The sequence below is a fragment of the Benincasa hispida genome, chromosome 11, assembly GCF_027475165.1.
Source record: "Benincasa hispida cultivar pf3 chromosome 11, pf3_genome.v1.1, whole genome shotgun sequence".
In the NCBI taxonomy this organism is placed as follows: domain Eukaryota; kingdom Viridiplantae; phylum Streptophyta; class Magnoliopsida; order Cucurbitales; family Cucurbitaceae; genus Benincasa; species Benincasa hispida.
Genome location: NC_143488.1, coordinates 3,507,479 through 3,534,024, shown reverse-complemented (window position 1 = coordinate 3,534,024; position 26,546 = coordinate 3,507,479). Strand labels below are relative to the sequence as shown.

General features: G+C 32.6%; 2 protein-coding genes and 1 non-coding gene across 6 annotated transcripts; 2 read left to right on the top strand and 1 right to left on the bottom strand.

Annotated features, from left to right (window-relative positions):
- Nucleotides 1-1,872: 1,872 nt before the first annotated feature.
- GATA26 (GATA transcription factor 26) lies at nt 1,873-9,605 on the top strand. 4 transcript variants are annotated; one of them, XM_090307170.1, is made up of 9 exons: nt 1,897-2,450; nt 3,311-4,178; nt 4,393-4,764; nt 5,575-6,007; nt 6,458-6,530; nt 6,777-6,880; nt 7,085-7,271; nt 7,363-7,462; nt 9,047-9,605. In XM_090307170.1, the coding sequence occupies exons 3-9, from the start codon at nt 4,536-4,538 to the stop codon at nt 9,355-9,357; spliced, it is 1,437 nt and encodes a 478-aa protein (XP_090163296.1). In that variant the 5' UTR covers nt 1,897-2,450; nt 3,311-4,178; nt 4,393-4,535; the 3' UTR covers nt 9,358-9,605. The 4 variants fall into 4 exon arrangements, with proteins under 4 accessions (XP_038904512.1, XP_090163296.1, XP_090163298.1 ...); XM_090307171.1 differs by having other exon boundaries at nt 2,104-2,450; nt 3,311-3,687; XM_039048584.2 differs by lacking the exon at nt 3,311-4,178 and having other exon boundaries at nt 1,873-2,450.
- A 1,852-nt stretch (nt 9,606-11,457) lies between these two features.
- Nucleotides 11,458-12,967, bottom strand: LOC150032323 (uncharacterized). The gene has a single exon (XM_090307173.1). It carries the CDS (start codon nt 12,836-12,838, stop codon nt 11,786-11,788), a length of 1,053 nt encoding a protein of 350 aa, XP_090163299.1. The 5' UTR covers nt 12,839-12,967; the 3' UTR covers nt 11,458-11,785.
- TRNAK-CUU (transfer RNA lysine (anticodon CUU)) lies at nt 12,964-13,036 on the top strand. The gene has a single exon. It is a non-coding gene; the product is annotated as a tRNA-Lys (tRNA).
- The last annotated feature ends 13,510 nt before the right edge of the window (nt 13,037-26,546 follow it).

The window sequence follows — 26,546 nt, the reverse complement described above, 5'->3', positions numbered from 1 at the left end:
AAAAATAATAAATTTACGTACTAAAGTTAAATTACTTGAAAGCAATTTATGATTCAAAATCTTCCTCAATCAACGGTGATAAATGAGGCTGTAACTTGGATCTGGTAAACGCCTGGTGACATTAATTTGATCCCACTTTTTTTTAAAAAAAAAATCATTAAAAAAACTCATTTAATCTTCTCTTATAAAGGGGGAAAAAAAACACAAGTATGACAAAGCAATGAAAGTGAAAATTAAAAGTGGGAAAGAAGTTAGAAGGAAGAAGCCAATCACTCTTTTCCTTCTTTTTTTTTTCTCTCTCACTCTCTTTTATTTCTCTCTCTTGTTTTTTAGCCATAATATTATAATAAAAATAAATAAATAAATTTTAATATTCTACGTATTTTAAAATTTCGGTCCTTATACTTTTCATTATATAAATATTTTATTTAGATAGCTTAATTAATTTTTAATCTACATATTATTTTTTTCTTTTTAATTTAAGTAATATGAGAATACTTATATTTTAGGTTGCACGTATTATACCAAATATTCGAATTAATTGTATAATATTTATGCTAAGTTTTTTTTTTTTCTTAGAAACTAAGATAAACTCAAAACAAAATAAAATTGAGAGTCGTAGCATTCTTAAAATAAACCAATTAGCTTTTGCACACTAAATTTATTTTATTCCCTAAACATTTAACTACTTGCAAAAATTGAAGTTGGATTCGTTTTTCAAAGTGACACATTTTTTATGAACATAATTATAGTTTAGACTAGAAATTTAATCTGAACAAATTTTCTTTAGATCCTAAGATTTTATAAACTTTACGATGACGAATTTTTAATTTTGTGTTTAACATGTTCTTTTAATTATTGGTATACTAATTTTATTGCTTGATTATAATGATTAGAGATTATAAAATATAACATAACAATTTAAAAGCATATAAGTAAGATTATTTTATGTTTAGATAATCAAATTTTTTTTCAAGGTTAACGGTTTGCTGTGTGAAGGTCGAACCATCAACCTTTTAATGTATCTACAAAACTATGTTTAAATTGCCACCAAATTTCTTTAAATTGTTCTTCTATATATTTAGTAAAAAGAAGTGGCAATTCGGGTGAGGGGTGAACATTGGACTTGAACTCATGTTCTCTTGAAATTAGTCTATTTAGCATCACATATTCCATCACACCATCAACACTTCACTTAAATATTAACTCAATGCACCATATTTATTAGATGCATAACTATACAGTTTAAATTTGAAAATATCAACTTGATTATAACTCAATCGATTAAAACACATGTTGGATTAAGAAGTCATCAAAGGTTCATGGTTAAATCGAAGTTCAACTATATCTCTTAGATAAGACATCAATATCTAGAGAATTAAGAAATATCTATAAATTTATCTTTATGATTTAACAAGTTAGAATAAGACAAATCTAAATCTCATCGGATAAAATACATTATATCAACTAATTACAATTTCAAATGCTTAGAAACTAGGATCCAAATCTTATGTGATATCCCAATTAGTTACAATCCCCATTTAGTCTTCTCTAGTTTTAATTCTCAATTTTTTTTTTATTAAAAAACTTAAAATAATTTGTTTTTAAATTTATTTAATTGGGTTGGAATTTTTTGTGGTGTGTTAGGAAAATAAAGAAAAAGACGTGAAATAGAGAAATCTATAGTCAACAAGTACATACTCGAGAATAATAATTGATAATAATAATATTCCTCCACACCTCACTTGCCATTATAAGCTTAAAAAAATTGAATTTTCTTTTTCTTGATTGAGATTATAAATTGTTATTAAAAATAAGTTTAGGTGAAAAAAAAGAAGATGTTTTTAATAACCCACCAAAATTAAATAAAGCAAAGGAAAGTTGAACATTTACTTCATATACAATACAAGAAGGAAGAGGTCACACACAGACACCCACACCTCTCCCACCATTTCACCTTCCTTTGCCTTTTTTTTCCTTTTTTTCTTTATTTTCTTCCACACCCATTTGTGAGATTCTTGCAGTGGTCTTTTCTCTTCCACTGGATTGTACAGATTCCCAATTAATAACCCATCTTAATCCCTTCACTTCTGAATTCTGATTGATTTTGGGATTTTTTTTCCCCTTGATTTTCCCTTTTTCTTCTTCTTCTTCTTCTGTTTTCATTTCTCTTTTTTGGGTTTTTTGAGGCAAAACTCTTCTGGGTCTTTCAGCTATTGATTGTTTCTGCAATTTCCCTTTTCTGGGTTTTTTTGCAGAAAAGGGTTTTGTGCCCAGTAGCTTGAAGAAAAAACCAATCATATATATATTTTTGTATCATTTTTGTGAATAAATTAGTTTTTTACCCAGTTTTTCTTTTGTAATTTTCTTTATCTACTTGAGGAGAAATTTTTAAAAGGAAGAGAAGGACATGGGCAAGCAAGGGCCTTGCTATCACTGTGGAGTTACAAGTGAGTTCTTGTTTCTCCAGTTTTTGGTTTTCCTTTTTGCCCTGTTCTATTTGCAAGGAAGGATTGAAACTGGATTCTATTAATACTGTTTATTCCATAGACGTTTTGAAAAATTGTCTTACGTCTTGCTTTTTATGTAATTTGGTTATGGAAGGAACACAACCATGAACGAGCGAGAAACAATCTCCTTAAATCAGTAATGAAATTCAAAATTGTGCTTACCTTTTGATTTTCTATACATATGTCGAAATTTTCAATATAATTGTTTCTCATTTTGATATAAACAGCTCAAATCTTAGTTACCCAGTGATATTTGATGATTTTTACCTCTCCAAACAACTTATATGATTGTTGTCATTTTTCTTCCCTTGATGACACCTTTTAATGTTCTAACCTCTGTCATAGCTGCAAGTTTTTCAAAATATAATGCACAACATATTGAGTCTAAGTTTCAATTCCATCATGTTGCCATTTCTGTTGAGGTGTTAATGAACCTAAATATGAAGTTTGACGCTATGTAATGGTTGTATTAATTCCCCAATGACATCCAAGAAAACTCTCGTTTAGTGAAGTCCACATTGTATCCCTTTGTAACGCTGCCATGTTTTGGTTTTGAATTACCGTCTCCATGAGAAGATTTGTGCTTGAATTTGTTGTCAGCTGTCTCCACTCGGCATTTCCCATGGGAATATCTGTCAGTGCAACAATTTTAATTGGATACTTTTAAGCTACCCATCTTGATGTCATGATTAATTGGAGTATCAATTTGAAAGCACAGATGAAAGCTTACCTTAGCTTAAACCTTTTATGTATTCACTTCAAAACATGAATTAACTTTTATGCCTTTGTGTCACTGATAGGCTCTCAAGCTGTTAAATATGCACCCCTACCCTCCTGGATTGCAGCGTATGTTTTAGAATTTATAATTCACTTGCACAATCCTCAAAGTGTGGAGATCGTCATTATATTGCTGATAGCAGCAAGCAAGGATTCTTCCAATAAGTTTCAGATGCCTGAAAGCATCGAGGTTGCTTGTATAGAAAGTTGAAACTCGGCCTATAAGAGTTGAGGATGGCTGTTCTTGCAGAAGTTTGAGTGCATTGATGGATATCTTCTTTAATCGAAGTATAGTTGCACCAAGAGCTTGTTCCGATTTTATAGTTGCTATTTCATATCAAAGCCTGCTTTACTTTCTGAGGTCAAAGAGTGAAATGGCAATGAAGCAGACAGAGAACTGGTCAGCAGAGTTGTTTCTTTCATCAAATTGTTTTAGACAATTAAAGTACGAACACAAGCACACTTTCATTGGATTGGAAACAAACAAGTTTGGCCAAAGGATATGAATGACAAGTTCTGATTCTGTGTATTCCACTTAGAGTTTCAGTGGAAAGTTGCATCATCTTCATTATAGTCATTAACTTTTGGATTCTTTCATCCCTTATTTTGAGACTACAACCTAGCCTAAACATACATCGATGTTTAGTTTCAGTAACTCAGTTGAGCTGTGATTTATTCGAGAGGTCTGAATTATGTCATTGTAATGGCCATAAGCCATTTCCATGTTTTAGAGCTGCTCCTAGGCCGTTCTTTCTGACATAGAACTTATCAGTGATTGGTGTAACTGTGATACTAGTCCTCAAAATTCAATTCTATTTGGCTGTAATGTTTTCTGAATAAACTGCAAATGCAGTTGCAATGCACATTTCCCTTCTAAGTTGAATTGGCAAGGTATTAAAACCACTTTATATTCATTAACTTTTATGCTGATAAATTTGTATGCCATGCATAATCATTGCTTCTCCATTGATTTTATGGATTTTCTCCAAACCCGACAGCGTCGCCTTGATTGTAGTTTGCATGTTTTGTTGCAAAATTTCCATGTTGCCATTGTTGCATTAGTTATTTCTTTAATAGTAGATCCTAAAGGCAAGAACTGAAACAGGCACACCACTTTGGCGTAATGGGCCTCCTGATAAGCCAGTATTGTGCAATGCCTGTGGATCTCGATGGAGGACGAAGGGAACTCTTGCAAACTATACCCCTCTTCATGCTCGGGCGGATCCTGATGAGTATGAGGATAAAAGGATGTCTAGGTGGAAGAACTTGTCAATGTGTAAGAACAAAGAAGTGAAACTGCTTAAAAGAAAACACTGTCAAGATAATGGAGTTGTGGTTGAGGTTATCCCTGATCATGCTCAGAGCTTTCACAAGGCAGTGGATGAAGATACAAGTAATAGATCAAGTTCTGGATCAGCCATATCGAACTCTGAGAGCTGTGCACAATTTGGTGGTGCAGATGCAAGTGATCTAACAGGTTGGTTGATTATACGATTGACAGATAATAGAAGCTAGAATCATCGACAATTTAAAATACCTACTTCGGTCAAATCATAAAACAATGATTCTGTTAGAATCTATATTTGATGAAAGCTTCTGATTGAAGATGAGATGAGAAATGTTTTAATTATTGTTCTTGTACAACTAGTTTGTGTGTTGGCTGAAGTTAGGGTAGAACAGTAAGAAAGATCAAATGGTAGACCTGTGTGTTCAATGGTCGTGAACAAGTCCAATTGTCTTCTCACCATGTGCATAGCTCAATGGTTAAGCCATTTAATGCTTTCCTTGGATTTGATATTTAAAATCCTCATTTTTAGACTAAAAATAAAATTTTAGTCCAATTATCTCTCAATTGGACACTTATGTCATAAAGTAGCAGTGTTTACATGTCAGTTTTTTGGACCTTGCTTTCCTTTCTTATGAATAATGCAACTACTCTATCAACAAGTTACGCTAACATTGTCGTATTTGTGGAGTGTCTCGTATGTTAGTTTTAACTTGGTACAACAGTTAAATTTTAGCAAATAACTGTCAATGATGATTCAATTTGTAAAGAACCAACTAGAAATTTAATGATTTTATATCAGACACTTGTTGCTAGCACATTTCTTATTCTTTCTTTGTGGAATAACTTATTTGGTCCCATATAAAAGCTTCTTTCGTAGAAATATAATGTGTACATTACATTTAAATTTGCTTATTTCTATTTTATCTGTTTGCTTATTTCTATTTTATCTGTTTGCTTATTTCTATTTTATCTGTTTGCTTATTTCTATTTTATCTCCAGGTCCCTCACAGTCAACAGCGTGGGAGGCAATGGTGCCTTCTAGAAAGAGGACCTGTGTTGGTCGTCCAAAGTCTACTGCAGTTGAGAAACTCACTAAAGATCTATACACCATTTTACGTGAACAGCAGTCTTACTTCTCTGGATCTTCCGAGGAGGATTTGCTTTTCGAGAATGAAACTCCGATGGTCTCCGTAGAGATAGGACATGGAAGCGTTCTCATGAGGCATCCGAGTTCAATTGCTCGAGAAGAGGAGTCAGAAGCGAGCTCAATTTCAGTTGATAATAAACAATTCTCTGTAAATGAAGTTCATTCAGAGTCGTCCATCCTTCCTGTACATTATGAAACTCAGAACAAGGTTGTAAATTTTTCTACTCTTGGAATTGGGAGAAAGCACTCTATTGGACAGGGGTTCGTGCAAGAGCAAATTAAAAGGTAAACTTCGGACCAAACTGAATTCAAGTATTTTCATTCAGAATTGGCTGGTTTATCACCTGAAAGATAGTTCAAATTGACTGTATAGCTTGGAATTTAAACTCAAGTTGATCAAGGATAAAGTTAATAGGAGCTTCTGATTTGTATATGTATTTGCACGCACGTGTATCTATATTCCGAAGTTTGAAGATTGTCCTTGCTGTGTGATTTTGTCAGAGAACAACATTACTTGTTTATCTCTGCCACGGTCTGCCTGGTAGTGGCAGCAAATTCAATCACCGCTAAACCTAGTTCACTCATCATTATGTGATATGAATTAAGCAGACGTTGGCTTATAGTTTAAAATTAGTGTAATTGTTTAAAAAATCTACATCTCCACTTTAGAGGAGAACTTTTGAGTATTTTACCTAAGATCATGAGAGCTAATATTTTTCCTGCTTGTAATCCCAGGGACAGGCCTCAATCAGAAAGAATGCAAGCACTTGGAAATCATAATTCGCCTCTCTGTAAAATAGATCTAACTGTAAGTTGCATTCTTATGATTTTAACTTGACATTAGCTCATAAGGCAGGGATCTTATGTATATCTATTTAACGCGAGTTCTGAAATATGGTCAAAATGATCGTCCTATTAATCTGTTAATGATGATGAACATATGCATGCATGAGGTGCTTTACTGTTTGGTATATGCATTTGTTGAAATATAACCATCTCCATTTTTTTAAAATTCTTTTATCCATGTAATAATTGTGGCCCATGTTTGGTATAGGACATTCTAAACTTCAGAGAGTTTACGAAGCAATTGACGAGTGAAAATCAGCAAGAATTAATGAAGTATCTGCCTTCTGTTGATACTGAAGAGCTTCCGGACAGGTTAATCTTTATGCAAAATTTTATTTCATAGAAAACAAAAACATCTTATGTTTTTTATCAGGACATGTTGTATCGGTCTAAGCAGACATTTTTAAAGGAGCATGTGCCACATCCTTTAATCCTGTGGTTTTATCTATTTTGAATGGGGTGATTCAGAAGACAGATGCGTCAATAGCTTACCGTTTGTATTCTTTAATATGGCAGCTTGAATAACATGTTTGAAAGCCCTCAATTCAAGGAGAATTTGAATTCTTTTAAGCAGCTGCTCACTGAAGGAGTCTTTGATTTCTCCTTTCCGGATGCAAAAAGAGAAGACTGCAAGACTTTGAGTAGGCTGGTGTTGTTGGATTTGTCAAAATCAAAATGGGTGGAACGATATCATTCACTCAAGGTAAGATCTTATGGGGACTCATGGCTATCTCCTGATGAACTTGTTGTGAAGAGTGATAATAATAGTGACTAAACTTTTCTATGGGCTGCAGAAATGTAGTAGTGAAGAGTCTGTTCAAGGTTTTGCTGCTGCATCAAGTAGCTTTATGAATGGCAAGAGAGTGCTTGATGGCCAAAACAAAAAGCTTTCAGGTTGGTGAATACTTTGCATGTGGTCCCTTCATTAGTATCAAACACATGTTTCAGATATCAGAATAGAGTCTCGCATGTTTCTAAATCTCTAGAGGCTCCCTAGCATTACTATGAGTCACTATTGTTTGATCGGCTTAAAATTTCTTCCCGTTTCATGGATGTTTACGACGGCTCAAACTAATCAACACAAGTCCCCACATTTTCTTCTGTACCCTCAACTATCCTGTCCTCTTGACCTGTCCATCTTGGACGTCCATGGTTCCCTTAAAAACACCTTCAGTTCTTCCCTTAAAGAAGTGAATTGTTATGACTCTTGAACTCTAACCTAAGTTTACCTTTCACCCCATTTTGTCTAAATCAAACAAACGTAATGACCGCGCTGTGATAAACAATCTGCTCTTTAGGTATTTGTGTTGCAACAGTTGACAGAAGGAAATAGTATCTGATCTTCTACACCAAAAAATAAAAATGGCAATGCACTCTCTTGAAAAAGAAAATCTTATATTTGTATATCTCTGGAGCCAATAGTGAACTATAGGTAGAGTTTGAAAAGCTCAAAACTTGGGCGATTCCATCTTACATCGTTGAGTTAAAGAAGATTTCATGAGAGCTGCATCTAAATTGAATTCTTTCCGGATAAAAAATCACTTTTCAACTGCTCTTAAACAATCCTGATCGAGAGATTCTGTAGAAATATGAAGTCATCTTTATGGTTGGTCCATCAGTTCATTTCTGAGCAATTATCTTCTGCAGTCTAAAACAAGTAGTAAACGTCTTTTAAATCTTGTTCTCCCCATAATCTTTTGAATTTTTGCAAGATCTTTCATCTTTAGAAATATAGAGAGAGCCGAAAAGGGGGATAACAAAGATAACCATGGACACCCTACCATTACCTAAGACTAAGAGTTCAAGATAGATCCAACAAACCTTTGCAAGAAGAATTGCATTGTTCATCAAATTACGAAAGAAATGAGGAGTCTGGTAAAACTGAATACGTTATTTAGTGACTCTTTGTCTAATTAACTTCGAAGTAATGGAACCTTTCAACAATTTTCTTAATGTCTGCAAGAACCAAGTTAGTTCCAAGGAGATCTTTCTCTTCATTCATCATTGGCTTCTTTTTTCAATTCGACCGCTAGCATGCTACCTTCTTTGCTAAATCTTCAGCAACAGAGCATTTCAATTCGACCTCTCTTTAGGCGTATCTCTAAAATTTACCATCTACCTAAATTGCATTTTTTAGTGTCCATGCTTATCTTTAGGCCTATCTCTACACATACAATCTTGTTTCTTTTGGGCAAGATACCAAATTTTTCTTAAGGAAATGAAAAGAGAATGATACAAATTCTAAGAGGAAAGAAAACAAAAAGAAGTACAAAAACCATAGGGAAAACAAAATCAGCAAACAGAATAAGCAGTACACAGAAACACTAGTTGGGATAGTTTCCAACTGCAAATCTTTCTTGAACCATTTTGATCGGGAAGTAGACAACTTTGACTTTTACTCTCCCATAATCTTTTGAATGTCTGCACAAGCTTACATTATTTGTTTTTGGAACTAATTAGAAACATATTCATCTTCAGAAACAAGGACTGCAATGAAGAGTCCCAAAAGGGTGATGACGAAGACAAGCGTGGAAAGCAAGGAACTTGTTGACAGCGACGGTTCTTGCTTCAGTCCAAGAAGTTTATTTGCTTTGCCTTCTGATGGAGGTTCCTTCACACTGGAATCTCTGCATTTTGATGAGGATAGTTCTGACCAGGATCTCCTGCTGGATGTGAGGTCAAACAGCTCCTTTCCACAAGCAGAGCTTCTTCATCCAGCCCTGAGTTTTGGTGCTCAACAGGCAAGCAATAGTAGTAGCTCGGTAAATCTTCGACTTATGCATCACTGACAATTTCGGATAACCACCACAGTTTCATAACTTAAACAAAGTATATTTCTTTCTCTTGCTGGATGAAACTGGAAATGAAAATGGTCTGAATGTGGGTTATGGTTGATTTCTCTTCTTTACCCTTCAATCACCCTTATAAACTTGCGGCTATAAGGGGGGATTTGGGTAGGCTTTTTTTTTTGTAAATGCAACAGCTGACTGTAATAGATAGCTCCCATCTCAGAAGTTATAAGGTTTAGATTTTTGTACATGGGTAGTACATTTTTTACTTGCATAATAATGTTTTGTTTTTCTTCTGGCATGGAATGCACAACTCTTTTTTTTTTTCTTTTTTCAGGGGTAACAATGATAAATCAAGCATCTCTTTGTTAAACAGTGGAAAAAGTTGAAGTTTATTCTCTATATATGACCTTAATCTTTGGAGCCTTTGGATTTATCGTAGTAAAAAGGGTCGAAGATTCCGAGTTGAATTTATGGCATGTCATTTCTTAAAATCAAAACTGATATAAACTTACATGTGAGAGATATATTTAGGCAAAGGATCTTTTAGTTGGAGGTTTGTTGTGTGGGAATGCCCTGGACAAGCTAAAGCCATGTCTATTACACAATTTTCAACGCTTTAACTTAGAAACAACCAGATCCAAAAGTTCTATTATGAACAAAGCATGCATTTTCTTTTTCTTTTTGCTTTTGCTTTCTCCTACATCCATATCTCATTTTTCTAGTTCAACAATTGTAGGGTAGAGGATTGAACTATCAACTTTTGAAATGGTATTTGGTGTCTTGTTTATATATATCATGTATAAAGTATAATGTTGAAGGAATATATAGATGATTGGAAAGATTAGGATAAACAGGAGTTTAGAGATTAAGAGAGATTTATATATTGTTTGGGATTCTGGGAAATAAGACATCATACACAGAGGATAGAAAAATCCTTCTATATAGGAATATACTTTATTTATCATTTCTAACATGTAATGTTAAAGGAATATGCTGATAGAAGGGAAGAACATTCAAAAGGAAAATTACAAATGAGGATTAAGAGACTCATTTTGTGGTTACAATAATTCTTGCTAACTTAGATGCTTAGATCAGACAGTGATTCACCCAACCAACATGAGGCTAAGAAGATACTAAGCTCAAGCAAGTCTATTGTGCTTGCAATCCAGCCCATGTATGCCTTCAAAATTGTTAGCTCAAAGTATTAAACGATTTGCCAGTTAAAACATATACACTGATTGAAATATTTTGGTTCAGTCTTCACTCCTATATATTGTTGACTTCTAAAGTAGGGCATTAAACAATTTTAAGAGACTTGAGAGGGTATACGATCCAACATGGTCACGCCCTCTATATGGGTAAGTGTAGGGGTTAGCTTAGTGGTAAAATATGATCATGTAAGTAATAAAGGGACTAAGTGGATCAAGTTTAACCTATGATGAATACTTATCTAGGATTTAATATTTTAGGAGTTACATTGGCATTTGGTAACATAATGTAAGACAAGCTAATCTCTACACTTATAGATATAAAAAGGAAAATAAAATATGCAGCCAATAAAATGTCGTTGCATAATGAGTTAGAAGTGGTATCCATCCTACACCCACACAACACCAATGTCTATCAACTTTTATTTTTGCAAGTATCTTTTGTGCATCACTCATCTAGTGTTGATACACAATCAGCCTAAACAAAACCAAAATTGTAAAAATAATTTCTAGTATTTATGTAGTAGGAGAAAAAGTTATCAAACTACTTCCATTTGGTTGTTTGTCCAAAAAATGTTGAGAGGTCATAAAATAAAATAACATATCATTCATTTAACGACGAGTCGTGTAAAATGAGTGCTCATCTGTTAACCACATATGACTTGGCCTATGAGTTCATTGGTTTTAACTAGATATTCTAGGGAATATCCACTATTCATTTATAATTTGACACATCATCCTAATTCTTAGATTCTATTCCTGTGGCAAGTAATGAAAGAATAAAGATAGAATGATAAACTCTCACAGTTACACAATAATTTCTGATAGTTTTTCAAATTTTGTCATAATAAGACAAACGATTTCAAAGTAACAAACTAGACAGAGAACAAACAACACAAAATATGTTCATCATATCTTCATAAACCATTAATGGCAAATCGATACATTTACAAAATGAGAGGCAAAAGGATTCTCCTTTTCCTTTTTCCACAACAAAAACAATGGAGAATGATCCATCTTAAAAAAATCAATACACCATTTGTGTAGATTCCAAAAGCATTTTCCAATTCCCCTAACTAATAATCGCTTTCATCATTGATGTTGGGTTTAATAACTCAATTACCAATAGCTTGCAGGAAGAAGACATCTTCCGGTAGTTCAATGCTGATCTTCTCCATTGTTCACTATTCTACACATTCTCCTTTCCCTGAAACTTCTCAGTACTCCGGCGGCCACCACTCTGGGCGGGGAAATGTCATTCCACGGCGCTCAACGATGTCCAGAATGCTGAGCTTCGACAAAGTCTCGTCGTCGAATTTGCTCTCGCTGTCTTGTCCTTCTTTGAGAATCATTAAGATTTTCAAAAGGGTGACCTCTCTAGGATGATCTTCAGAGGTAGCAGACCTTTCCTCAGCTGCATTTTTCCTCACTCCACTGATTGAAGGTGGCAGCACCCTAGAAGAAGATCGGTGGCCATTGGCAATTTGTTCTTGAAGCTCGCTCGGCTGATGAGATTGAGTGTTCTTCACACTCTCCTTCAATTCCTTCTCTGTAGATTTCTCTTCGTGATTGCATTGATTTTCGCCATTCTCGCCATTGGAAACCTTCCCATCATCCGATCCTTTTAACTTACATTTTCCACTGGAGTCTTCGTTGGAATGATCTGCACTAACTTTTGATCCTCCACTGGAATTTGTCGAATCAACCGGAAATTTATCTACAAAATTTATTGCACAAGAGCTCAAATCCAAAGCTTCCTCGGATAACCTCAACTTTTTCAATGAGGATTCACCCAACGAGACCGCCGATTCTTCAATCGGAAGTCCTGATTTCTTCGCTTCAGAACTATGGCTTCTACAAACACCAATAACTTCGATCGGTTTATTCTTCTCGACTGTTTCCGTTGTCGATTGAACTTCCGAGTACAGCCCTACATCCGTATCCCTCCCCAAATCAACAGCCTTCCCATCGTCAACATATTCAACGCTCACCTCTGCACGAATGGTGTCCGCCGCTGCAGACCGCCGTTCATCGGGGCCGGAGGGTGCGAACTCTGCCGGTGCGGTCTGGTACGAATGAGGGAGATTATCATCTTTGTCTTCCATGCTATCAGGAAGGGAAAGCATGAAAATGCCGGTGGACTCCACACGGAGCGCTTCGGAATCCGATGAATCAGAGTCAGAGTGGTCGTCATCGGTGAAGGGGCAGCGACGGAGGACATTTTCCGGCGGGCCGGAAGTGATGGGATCGCCGTCTTCATATCCATTCATTTTGAGACGAAAGACGACGATCAACAGAAACAGAAATCCACGTCGGGTAGAATTTAGGGTTTTGATTTTGAATTTATGATATTGTTTATGAATATATTAAATAAGTTGTAACAGTTTGTCAAGCAGCCCGTCTAGCTCAGTCGGTAGAGCGCAAGGCTCTTAACCTTGTGGTCGTGGGTTCGAACCCCACGGTGGGCGGTTTTTTCTTTCTTTTTTGGCAAATTTAAATCTAACACTAAGCTGAATTAAGCATGAAAAGATTATAAGTATTCAATATTTTAATAATTTTATAATTAAAATTAACCAATTAATGTATTTAATGAACATCATACTAATTATAATTTAACTATGAAACTAACCAATTAATGCATTTAATGAACATCATACTAATTATAATCTAACTATGAAACAAACATGGGAATTGGTGGATGACTCTGGTGGTTGGAAATCCACTTCTAACCTCAATTTTGACAATAACTTGGTTCATTGACTCTCTTGTGTATTTAATAGTCAATTCCAACTATCACCTTTGACGATCATTTAGTAAGTAACTTTGAAAAACATTATAGCAATCAACTCCAGCCAAAGTTATCTCCACTGTCTAATTTCAACAAAGATCACCGACCACCTTCATGTGACTAGCTCAAACGATTCTCTCTGGTGGCCAACTCCAATTACCAATTCATGGTGTTTAATAATTTTTTATAGTAATTTTGCATTGATAAAAACCTCATGAGTATAACAAATCAAACAAACTTGTGTGTAAAGACATTTTTTAGACCAACTTATGTAACATTTTTAAACATAGACCAAATAAAAAACTAGACTCAGATTATATGGACCAAAAAGGTTTTTTTTTCGGTCTTTGACTCTCTATTCTTCCTTCAGTTTAATTCATAAACGAAAAATAAAATGAAATCAAAGAAATTAAATAAATCCTCAAACTAATATATTGTAGTGGTTAAAACTTGACCTCAAACCTGTATGAGAAAGTATAAAAGTGTAGCGAAACAATTGTTTTTTATTTTAAAATTTTTCCCCTAATTCTATGGAATAAGAAAATAAATTATGGCACAAACAAAATTTTCAATAAAAAGAACCACGTATTTTAACAATTATGTAACTAATTAAATATTTGGGCCAGCATTCAATAAATTTGTAAGTTTTGGAGTCCAATTTTAATAATTGTATAAGTTTGAATATCTTAATTATAAATATATCCTTTCATTGGTTGAGCTATGTAAACATTAAGAAATAAGTTTGATTAATTTACGTGGTTGACAAAATATAATGCATAATAAAAAAATAGTAGAAAAGCATGAACTTAGACCTACACCCCGATACAAACTATCACGATTATACTAAAATAATTTGCACCCACAACACAAACTACATAGATTATAATAACCAACACTACGATCCAAATAACTCCTAATAATTGAATTAGTTTCATAAATGGATCTATCTCCTTCGTCTAAAATACACATACAATACATATATTTATTTTTATAATAGTCATATTTTTAGGGTTTAATTTTTACACACAAAATTTTAGGGTTTTTTTTTTTTTTTTACTCTTTTTAAAGGTTGAGAATTTTAATTTTTACAACTGAAAAAAATATTTAAAGAGTTAGTATACTGCATAAATAATATTTTACAAATATCCAAAAATCTAAGTAATATTTCATAATTGGATTTCTATAACATTTTGAGACATTTTTAACCTTTTTGATAGATTTTCTCTCTCTCTCTATATATATATATATTTGTATGCTATAGTATAATGTGTGTGTGTCTATATATATATATATACCATTTTCCTGTTTATTATTAATTATATAAAAAATTTATTTTTTGAAATATCTTTAACTACATTATCTCTCATCGATCAATTTTTTAAATATTTAATTTTTTTTATTAATATTATTTTCAAATTTTTACTTTGTTTTTATTATTTTTTAATTTCAGTTGATATTCATTTGATGCAGGATATGCCAAATTAATGTTTCCTTCATTTTATTGGATTTTGTTTACTTTATTTCATATTTTTAGCTGAAATTGATCACTCTTCCATTGAGATTGGATTATATGTTGAATGTACTAGTATATATTGAAAAATGTAAATATGTATTGCATATGTCATGGTTTATTTTTCGGTGTGTGCTTACAAATATACTGAAAAATGTATATATATATTGCTCGGTATACAAGACGATATGTTGAACAGTTTGTCTTTTTTATGCATTTATCAAATATACCTTAGTTTATTTCTATAAAATCTAAATACGTAGTTTGTATATATCAAAAATACCTTGTTTTTCCTTTGAAGTATTTTGTCGATTCTTGTTTTCGTTTACGATGGCAAAAATTTTCGAATGTATAGAGAAACTTTCCTTATTTGTATAAGTTTTGGAGGGAAAAAAACCATTTTGGGAAGTTCATAATTGCCAAAAAAATTTCTTATATGGTTTTTTTATATCAATATTATTATATATATTCTTATCCAGAAATATTAACATATATTTTTAAAATGTTTTGGTAAGAAGAACTGAAAAGGTAAATGGGGCCAAAATTTGATGTAAAATAATAGTTTATTAGGTTATTATCGTAAGAAAAGGAAAATTTGAGTGGTTGTTTGGGACGCTGAGTTGAGATAGGATGTATGAAGTTCATATATCTGTGGAGTTTATATGTCTATGTAGAGTTATTTAGTCTGAGTTCATATATGGGGTGCAAAGTTGAGTTCTTATGTCTGTGAACCTGATGTAGTTTTTTGAACTCTAAATAATATGCTTTTATGATTATTATTTTTGTTTTGAAATTCTTTTATTCAATAATTCTACCCATTTTTGTTTGAATAAAATATGGATTGTAATTTTTTCTTTTAATTTTTAGAACTTTTATTTCTTTCTCTTTTGGGCAATGAATAACAATTAACCCATTACATTTATTGTAAAATATGGTTAAATAAAATGAGAAGCTAAAGCGAAATCAAAACTTTCAAGCCAATTTTTTCATGAATTTCATTATCATCTTCTTCCTTTTCTTTTTCTTCCTATTGCTGATCTGTATTTTTACTATGTCATATATTTTTTTTTAATTAAATCTCCTTCGTCATCGTAACAACCAATGGAATGTCAGCACATTTCTTCAACAGTTTCACTTTCATTTCCGCTAAATCCAGAGGATCATCAGAGAACAAATCTCTAACTTTCACTAATTCTTGTTGGAAAATTTTTCAGGATTTTTTTTTTTTTCATTTTATGGTTTTTTTTGTTATATGTTACATACTTTTCATCTGAATATTCTTAACACTCATCAGATATGTGAATTCATTACGTATAAATATTGCACTCAATGTAGACAAAGTAATATATATATATATATATATATATATATATATATATATAGTCAACAACCCTACAATATACTTTAATAGTCATCAGTCTTATAGTAGTCGGAAGTGGTTGTTGAAGTTGATTATCGAAGATGATTTTGTTGGAATTTGTAGCAGGATGTGGTTGTCGGAGCCTGAAGTTAGTCACATGAAGGTGTATTCGAGTTGGTTGTCGAAGTTTTTCATTGAAAGTGGTTTTTGAATCCCAGAGTTGGTCGGGTGAAAGTGGTCGTCGAAGTTGATCATCAAATATGATTTTCACTGGAGATTATAGTCGGAGGTGACTGTAGGAGCCCAAAGTTAGTCGCATGAAGGTGGTATTAGAGTTGGTTGTCGGAGTTTTGTCGTCGAAGGTGGTTGTCGAAGCCTTGCATTGGTCCTCGGAGTTGCTCGCTCAAAGGTGATCATCGAAGGTGATCTTCATCAAAGTTTGTAGTCGGAGGTGGTTTTTGAAGCCTAGGAAGGTGGTTGCCGGAGTTGGTCATCAGAGTTTATTGTCGGAGCTAATTGGTCGTCGGAGTTGGGTTGGAGGTGGTTGTTAGAGTTGGTCATGTGAAGTTTGTCAGAGCTCGAAATTGTTCGTCGGAGCTGTCATCAGAGGTGGTTGTCGGAGTCTGAATTTTGTCGTCAGAATTATCATCAGAAGTGATTGTCGAAGCCCAGAGTTGGTCGCCGAAGTTGTCATTAGAGATGGTTGTCATAGTTCGAAATTGATCGTCGGAGTTGTCATCAGAGGTGGTTGTTGGAGCCCAGAGTTAGTTATCGGGGTGATGGGTGGAGCCATTGAAAATATGAGAAGAATGGAGAATTTGAGTGAGTTGGTAAAATATACCAACTCAACTCCACCAACATTTAAGTTGGTGGACCAAACAATGAGTTGATATATTTATACCAACTCAACTCAACTCATGTTGGTGAGTCAAACACCCCCTTGGACATTTGTGATATCAGATATATTTATTTAAGTTATATGTGTACAAAACCCAAAATTAATGGTGCAATTGTTAACACTCCTAATGAATATGGATTTATATCGAGGATTTAGATTCAAATCAAATTATATCCAATTATTTAGGCTTCGTCTGATAATCATTTTATTTTATTTTATTTTTTTAAAATTAAGCCTATAGACACTACTCCCACCTCTAAATTTGCATTTGTTATCTACTTTTCACCAATGGTTTAAAAAACCAAGCCAATTTTTTAGAACTAAAAAAAGTAGCTTTTAAAAAGTTGTATTTGTTTTTGGAATTTGGCTAAGAATTCAACCATTGTACTTAAGAATGATGCAAATTATTGTAAGAAATGTGGATGAAATAGGCTTAATTTTCAAAAACAAAAACAAAAAACCAAATGGTTATCATTTGGAAAAAATTTAGCTTTAGCCTAAATTTTTAGGTTTTTTTTTCTCGAACCTAAAATTTTAGTTTGAATCTAAAAATACTAATAATCTTGTCTATATATTAATTTGAAAATGATAGATTATTAGTTAAAGTACTTTCCTAAACTTTCATAAATGTAACAATTTAGTCTACGAACTTTGATTAGTAATGATTTAGTCATATACTTTCAATTTTGTAACAATTTAGTCTCTCAACTTTTGGAGGATGACTATAAACAACTTCAAAGGGATGCTTCCCTATTGATCTATTTTGTATGTCGTTGTATGCAAATTCAACTTGTGAAAGTACAAGATCCCACTTTTTTTGTTGTTCTCCACAAATGCATCGAGGTAGATTTTCTATGTTCTGTTTATCATCTCGGTTTGACCATTTGTTTGAGGATGACTTATTGAACTGAACTTTAAGTGAGTTCAAAAAATAATAATAATAATAATGAATCAATATCTCTTTTACATACTATTTATTTAGGGATTCTATGTAAGCGTACGATTTTCTTTTAAAAAATTGAGCAACATTTAAAGCATCGGGGGTTTTCTTGTGAGGAACAAAGTGAGCCATCTTGCTGAATCCATCAACAATAACAAAAATAGAATCAAATCCTCTTTGCATGAAGTCCAAGGAAGTCCGTAGAAAGATCATCCTACATGTTTTGAAGTATTGGAATTGAAGTATAGAGGTCAATATTTTGTGATTGCCTTTTGTTGTTTGGCAGACAAAGCAACGTTTCACAAAATTATTTACATCTTTTCTGAGTTATAGCCAGAAAAATTTATCAGAAAGCATTATATAGGTCTTATCTCCAATGAAATGACCTGCTAATACACTAGAATGGGATTCATTTATGATGGCTTCTCTAAGAGAACCTTGAGGGATACATAGCATGTTATCTAACAAATGATAATCGTTGACTAGAATTTGTACTACATTGTTGCTAAATTGTATGAAAATCAAGGTAAAGTTCATAACAAGTGGGTAGGTAATCAAAAGTTGTAATAGTGTCTTGAAGAAGAGTTAGTAGAGATGATTTTCTACTTAAAGCCTCAACTATTTTATTAGTACTACCTGAGGTATGCTTTATAACAAAATCAAATTTTTGGATAAATGTTATCCATCTAGCATGCATTCTACTAATATGTTTTTGTGAGTGCAAAAATTTGAGTGCATAATTATCAGTTAATAGAATGAATTCTTTACCTATAAGGTAGTGTTCCCAATATTGTAAGACTCTTACTAAAGCATACAACTCCTATTCATATGTAGTCCATTTCTGTCGAGGTTCACTTAATTTCTTACTAAATTATTGTATAGGATGTGATTCTTGAGATGAGACTGCTCGTATTTCAACACCACTAGCATCTACTACATCTTCAAAAGGTTTACAAAAGATTGGTAAGGCTAAAACAGGGGGTGTTGCTAGTTTAGCTTTTAACACATTAAAGCTATCTAGTATTTATTTATTCCAATTAAACTTCCCCTTTTGTAGACAATTGGTTAATAGAGCTGCTAATATGCTAAAATGCTTAATGAATTTTCTATAGAATGAAGCTAACACAAGGAACAATTGTACCTCATTGACCATAGATGGTATGACCAATTTTTTATAGTTTCAATCATTAAAGGGTCTGCTTGAATTCCTTTTCAGCTAAAAAGAAAACCAAGGAAAGAAATTTTGTTAGTTAAGAAGGCAAATTTCTTGATATTAATGACTAATTTGTGAGTGTCAAGAGTAGAAAAGACATTCTGTAAACGTAATATTCACAGTTTGCAATCTTCCACTTTTATTGGGTTGTATGTCTGTCCTAAAATTCACAGTTTGTAATCTTCAAACTTATTCTATTTACAATAAAGTTGTTATTGAGGTTTATTCAGTAAAGTTGTTATTAAATATATGAATTATTCTTTTTGTTTTAGAAAACCCTAAATCTAATAAACTAAGATCCATGGATATAACATGAATACTTGGACTTTATGCATTAATATAAATTTGGATCAAGTTCAAGTAAATAATCTAAACAGTTTATAGTATACGGATAAGGTTGGCTATCTTATCTTGGGGACACTATCAGATGCGACTCACTTTATATTTAGTACAAACGATGTGATCCTAAATTGTTCACGTGGAGACATGTGAGTGGGAGTGTCCTGTGCAAAGAGTTTGTATTAGACTAGACCAAGAAACAAGTCATTCTTACTTTATAATGTTGTTTAATGTTTAAGACTGACTATTTCAAAACGATGACCTAGGTAACTTGACCTTAATCTTGAGCTAACTATGAACTCATGTTTATTCGAGATTATCCTTAGATTTGCAAGGGTGAGAGTTGGCTCAACAGCGCCGGCTCAATAAACCTCCTATTTTAGGGGTAAGATCTAGTAGATAGCTAAGGACATAGGATGCAAGATGGAATTCACTCCTACCCACTTTTAAGGATAGTAAGGAGGTTGTTCCTTTGAGTCTTGACTCTAGGTCTTGAACAAGGGGACTCACCCTCTCATTGCCCTGGGGAGACTTAGTTTAGTGATTAGATCGCAAACCAATTGTTCATTAGATGATCAATGAGACTTAAGAAGCAAGATGTAATCTCAGGGATAAAACAACTTTTGACCTAGTCGTTATTACGAACAACCTATGAAGGGTTGACTTACTGATTATGGTTATACCGAATGGATAGAAATATATCTACAGTGAGAAGAGTGCAATTACTGGGCTTTAGTGGAGTGACCCGGTAGTTAAGGAACATTGGTTAATTGAGTTAAAGAGTTTAGTCGGTTAATCTCAGATTGTTGGAGCCCATGATCTGTAGGTCCATGAGGTCCCCCTACTAGCTCATGTAAGACTAAATCTTAAAACATTGTGACAAACGAATTTGAAGTGTTCAAATTTGATTTTTAGAGTAAAGGTTAAATATATTTGATATAAGGTTAATTCACAATTAAATTTTAAGGTTAAATATATTTATATTTAATTGTGAATTAAACACAAAGAGAGAGAATATGAGATATTTAAATAAGATTTAAATATCAAGACTATGAATAGGAACTCGTTGGATTTAATATTAAATTAAGTTAATTAAATTATTTAATTAATTACTTTTAATTTTAAAATTTAATGGAATTGGTCAAAATTGCAATAAAAGTCAAAATTGTTGATTAGGTCAAATTGCAACAAAAGTCATGATGTTGACTTCAGACTTTGAGAGTAAAAAAGTCAAATTGTTGACTTGGACTTTTAAAGTCAAAGATTAACCTTTGACCAAGGTAATAGAAAAATCCAACAATTTTTAGTGGAAAAATTCAACATTTATTGTTGCTAGGTGTTAATTTCACTTGAAGACACAAATCCCACTAATTCCTACTAATGAGTTAATGGATTGTTTTTCATTAACTCAAAATTACATGATGTGCATGTTTTTTCCTATAAATAAAAAAGTTATATGATTTTTATTCTTCTTGGCAAAATTGGAATTTCATGAGATTTTGAAATATTTAAACCTAACTCTCTCTCAAACCCTTAACCATTTCTCCAAATTGTTCACTCATCGGATTCCACCATCTTGTTCTAAGGTAGGAGGATAGTCGGGAAGACTCTCGTGGTGGTCTACGAACCGTTCATGAGGAAATTGGAGCAGATTGAAAGAAGAATTAAGACTACAAAGGTTGTATTCTTTATCACTTTCTGTTAATTTAAATTGCATGCTTATTCTTTTGAAATTAACATGATTATAGTACTTTAGATCCTTTATTTCTTCCATCGCACATGTGTTTGTTCCATCACCTTTGAAATCTTGTTATAAATTAGGATGTCAATAAAGTAAATAATAATAAATTTATTTAAAAATGGTAAGATATTTGATTCATGAGTCTCATGAAGGTGGTAGGTGCGTTTGATAATCCAAAAGACATAACCAACTAATCGAGTAGGCCTTCAATGTAAGCCACTCACCCACAAACAAGTTCTTTGTCCTTGATTTCATTGCCATTGTTGGTCATTTTTGCACACCTTTATAGTTATTTTCTTTATCTCTTTCTCTCGTCTCACTTTCTACTGCAATCGTCAATGCTTCCATCTCGAGGTTTATCGTCATGACAAAGTTTTTTTTTTTTTTTTTTTTTTTTTTTTTTTTGCTATTCTCTATTACAAGAGAGGGGAAATATGGAATCTAAACCATTTTAATTTAAAATCTTGCCGAATTCAAGTTATTTTCGTTGAAATTTTTTTGGATCAATAAGATTTCAAATCATTTTAAATTTTAAATATGTTTCTTTTTATTCACTTCAAACACCAAAAATGATTTCAATTTTATTCTGATTTGAAATTGTACAAAATCCAAGGGTTCCAAACAAGGGGTTAACAATGGAGGAGGGAAGTGGGTTTTATGCCTTAAAACTCGTAGATAGTAAATGTCGCATTTAACCGATCATTAATAAAGTGTTATTAATCTTTATTACAATAAATAGTTATTGCTTATCTTGTATTTATCTTGCCTAAATAAATAATCCAATAAACTAACATCCTAGACTGTTATATGAGTCTTGAGTTGTATGTGGAGACATATGCATACCAGTGTTTTATATACAACCTAAAGGGTTTATAGTATATTGATAAGGTTAAGTATCTTATCCTGATGACACCAAGGATACGACCCACTTTGTATTTGATATAAATGCAATGATCCAACGCATTCGTGTAAGAGACATGTGAGTGAGGGTATCATATGCAATGAGTTTGCATAAGATCGGACCACGAAAAATTAACCACCAAATGTTACTTTGTTGACTAGTCAGGTTTCTATTTTACTAGGATGACCTAGGCAACTTAGCCTCAATCCTTGGCGGATTATGGACTTCTGTTCACAAGAGATTGTCCTTTGATTTGCATGGGTAAGAGTGGCCAGCTTGTCGACTCAATAAGTCTGCCATTTTGGGGACAAGACCGAGTTGGGAGCTGGGAACATAATTCCACAAGATGGAATTCGCTCCTTTTCGACTTTAAGGGTATGTAGATTAGTGTTCCTTTAAGTGGTGTCTCCGGAACAAAAGGGTCCTACCCTCTAACTGGTCGAGAGGGTTTTCTATTTGATGATTGGACCACAAATAAGGTGTTCAATAGAGAAGCACTGATACTTAAAGATGTAGAGGTAACATAGGGTAAAATGGTAATTTGACCCAACTAGTGTTGCGAACACTCACGAAGGACTAATCTGCTGCTATTGGTTAATATCCGTGGACACAAAAATAAATCTGTAGTGAGAAGAGTGCAAATGTGGGCCTATAGTGGAATGTACCCATAGTTAACGAATATTTATTAACTTGGTTAATGAGTTAGTCAATTAATCTATATCGTTGGATCTTCTTATCTATAGGTCCATTAGGTCCCACTGGTAGCTCATAAAGGGCATTAAGGTAATTAAAGTAATTTGAATGTTCAAATTTACTAGAGAAAATAATATAATGTGTGGTAATATATTATAAAATTTACATTTTCATTAAACTTTATAATATAAATTTATTTTCAATTTGATTCAAAATTAATTTATGGGAGAATTAAATATTTGAAGGAGTTCAAATATTAAATTAACATGAATATAATTCATATTAAAATAATAGGTTAAAATTATTGTGCATTAGATGCACATTAAAACTATAGGTAATATGAGAGAAAAATAATTGAATGTGATTCAATTATAAAGTTAAATCAAATATGAGATATTTTATTTGATTAATTAATTGAAAAATTAATTAATTATATAATTTAATTAAATTTGATTAAATTAAATTAATTAATTAAAACTATAGGTTATGAGAGAGGGATGTATTAGACTATGGTTCTAAAGCATATTTAATTAAATATGAGATATTTAATTATTATTAGTTGATTTTATTGATTGATAATTATTTGATTTATTTTAATAAATTAAAATTTGATTTGATTTATTTTTAAATTAAATGAATTTATTATTCTTTAATTAAATAAAATAAATTTGATATAATTTATTAATTACATAAATAATGACTTTAAATAAATAAAAAATTTGTTATAATAAACCCGGTGGGTATGTGGGAGTGGGAAGAGATCTTCCTAAACTCCCACTCTCTCTCAAAATAGTTTTGTCAGGATTACATAATTAATTTGTTCTTTCTGCTTTTTGGCATTTTCTGATTTTGTTGGTAGAAAATTTCCTCAAAGTATTTGACCTTCTTCTACCTCACTAGGCCAAAGAGAATACTGGTGAAACCATTTTGGTGATGCTCACTTGATTTGCAGCGGAGGAATCAAGATCGTAGTTCCAAAAAGTTGGTGAACCCTCCAGAGTTGTCAGCGAAAATAAGGGATTCTAAATTTTATTTATTCTGTTAATTTGTTATTAAAATTTGAAAATGGTATGAAATTTTTTCCGCTGCACTTGAGATTTTAACCTAACAGGAGGGATGTGAGAGAATAGGAGAGAAGAAAACGAGAGAAAAGAAGGAAGACGAAGAGGAGAGAGAAAGAAGAGAGAAGAGAATGAGAGAGGAAAACGAGAGAACCAAGGGGAGAGGGGAAGAAGAGATATCGATAAGGATTAAAAAATAAGTTTTTTCCAACCCATCTTCCCTTCGACTATTAAGTCAACTTTTTTTTTTTCCAAATTTAATTATTTTTTTTTAGTATAAGGACCTTTTAAACTTGAGTATTCAAGGATTAAATTGATCAATTTAAAACCTGAGGGACTAAATGCATCTATTCCTCAAAATTCAAAGACAAAAATGTATTTTTCTTATAATAAAACAAAGAACAAAATAAAAACTAAACTTAAATATATCTGAGTAGTTTTTAATTTGTAGGAAATTATTGGTTTAAAAATACTTTTTGATTCTTAAACTTTTATAAAAGTAACAAGTTAATTCATATACTTTATTTTGCAACAATTTACTCCTTTAATATGTAGCAATTTAATTTTTGTATTTTTATATGTCTATAATGATTTAGTCCCTATTGTGAACAATACTACGGAGAATTATCTAAATCAAGCATAGTTCAATTGGCATCCGGGTTGCTAGTAATTATGAGGTCCGTGGCTTAGTTCCTCCCCACCCCAATTGTAATAGTTAGTACGAAGAATTATTAAAATCTCATATACTTTGATCTCATTAGGAACCAACTATGTTTATAAACTACAAGTACAAGTTATATAATAAAAACTAACACTTAATTTTGATAGATTTTTTTTTTTTAATGGTAGAGATTTAGATTGTCACAAAATTTTCTGAAAGTATAGAACATAATTGCTAAGGTCCCATTTTGTAATCCTTTGCTTTTTATTTTTGAAAAATAAGTCTATCAACACTGTTTTCTACTTCCAAATTCTTTTGTTATCTACTTTTTACCAATGGTTTAAAAACCAAGCCAAATTTTGAAAACTAAAAAAAAAAAAAAAAAACTTTCAATACATATTCTCGAAATAGGGAACCGGTATTTGATGGTGATCTTATTTATAACTCTACTATCAATATATAGGTGCCAACTACATCCTTTTTGGGGCTAATAGAGTAGGAACGACATACAAGCTTAGGCTAGGTTGTATTTATTATTTTTTTAGGAGGTTTTTGATTATCTCGTAGAGTGTTTTGTATTCAGATGGCTCATCTTGTAATGTGGAAGTGTAGCATCAGGTATAAAATCAATGTTGTGTTGGATATCCGAAAATTGAGGTAAGTATTCTAGAGGTTTGGTGAAGTTGGGGAAATTGCCAAGAAAATTTTCAATCCTGCTGTCTACAAGGGTTGATAAAAAAAGGAGAAATGGAGAGATTTTTAACCATTAAGGATAAAGTCAAAGTGGATGCTTCCTCTAATACTTTATGGTTAGACAAAATTGAAAAGAGATTGCCTTTATCTCTTCCCAAATTGGAAGAGGAAGTTGTCGGAAGATCTTTGATAGGTAAGAAAACAATCTTCTTGCCTAACCAATCAAACTCATATGTATTTTCATGGCATTTATAGATAGCTTTTATGTCATACTACCAAGGTCGGCCAAGAAGTAGGTGGCAAGCTTCCATTTCTATAACATCATATAAGATCTGACCTTTGTAATGATTCCTAATGGGCAAAGCCACTGTGCAAGTTTCATTGTTCATAGTTTCACCACCTTTTTTTAATCCATCTAACCTTATATGGATGTGGATGTGGATCAACTTCAGCTTTTAAATTTTGGATTAGCTTTTTTTTTTATACCATATTCTCACTACTCCCACTATCTATGATAATCATGCACACTCTACCTTGTATGGTACATTTTGTTCGAAATAGTGAATGTCTCATGACATAAGATAATTCATCTCCAACATCCGGATTTGTTAGAGCTATATCATCCCCTTCTTCTAGTTCATCCTCATCATCTGAATTTGTTTCTTGGATTGTAAAGGTTCTTCTCTTTGGGTAATCATTTGATAAATATCCCATTTTTCTACACCTGAAACATTTTTCAAGATTAGGTCTGTTATAGGGGTTATTACTTTTACTTGGAATAGTAGAAGTACTTCCCTTTGCATTCGGATCTTGTTGTTAAATGTTGCCATTTACTTTAATTGAAGAAGAGTTCTTGTGTTGGTATCCAAAATTGGCCTTTTTGAACCACCATTTGTTTTTTTTCCCAATTGGTCTTTCTTGTTGCCCATCGTTTATGCTTTTGAATTTCATCTTTTTCATTGGTCGTGGCTATTGAAATTGCTTTTGAAAGGCATGTTATGGAATGGAGGTGTGCCTTTTCTCGTAAATCCTATTAAATACCATAAAAAAACTGAGCTATTTGTTAGTTTTCACTCTCTGCTAAGTTGTCTCTGGCACTCAACTTTTGGAACTCTTGCATGTACTATTCCATGCTTCTTGTTTCTTGTTTACAATGTTGGAATTGATTGTATAACAATCT

Excerpts from the sequence above, each read along its gene's own strand:
- GATA26 (XM_039048584.2), top strand. The coding sequence starts at position 2,411 with ATGGGCAAGCAAGGGCCTTGCTATCACTGTGGAGTTACAA. Across the intron at positions 6,531-6,776 it reads TCTGTAAAATAGATCTAACT|GACATTCTAAACTTCAGAGA; the intron begins GTAAGTTGCATT and ends TGTTTGGTATAG. Across the intron at positions 7,272-7,362 it reads AACGATATCATTCACTCAAG|AAATGTAGTAGTGAAGAGTC; the intron begins GTAAGATCTTAT and ends TATGGGCTGCAG.
- LOC150032323 (XM_090307173.1), bottom strand. The coding sequence starts at position 12,838 with ATGAATGGATATGAAGACGGCGATCCCATCACTTCCGGCCCGCCGGAA.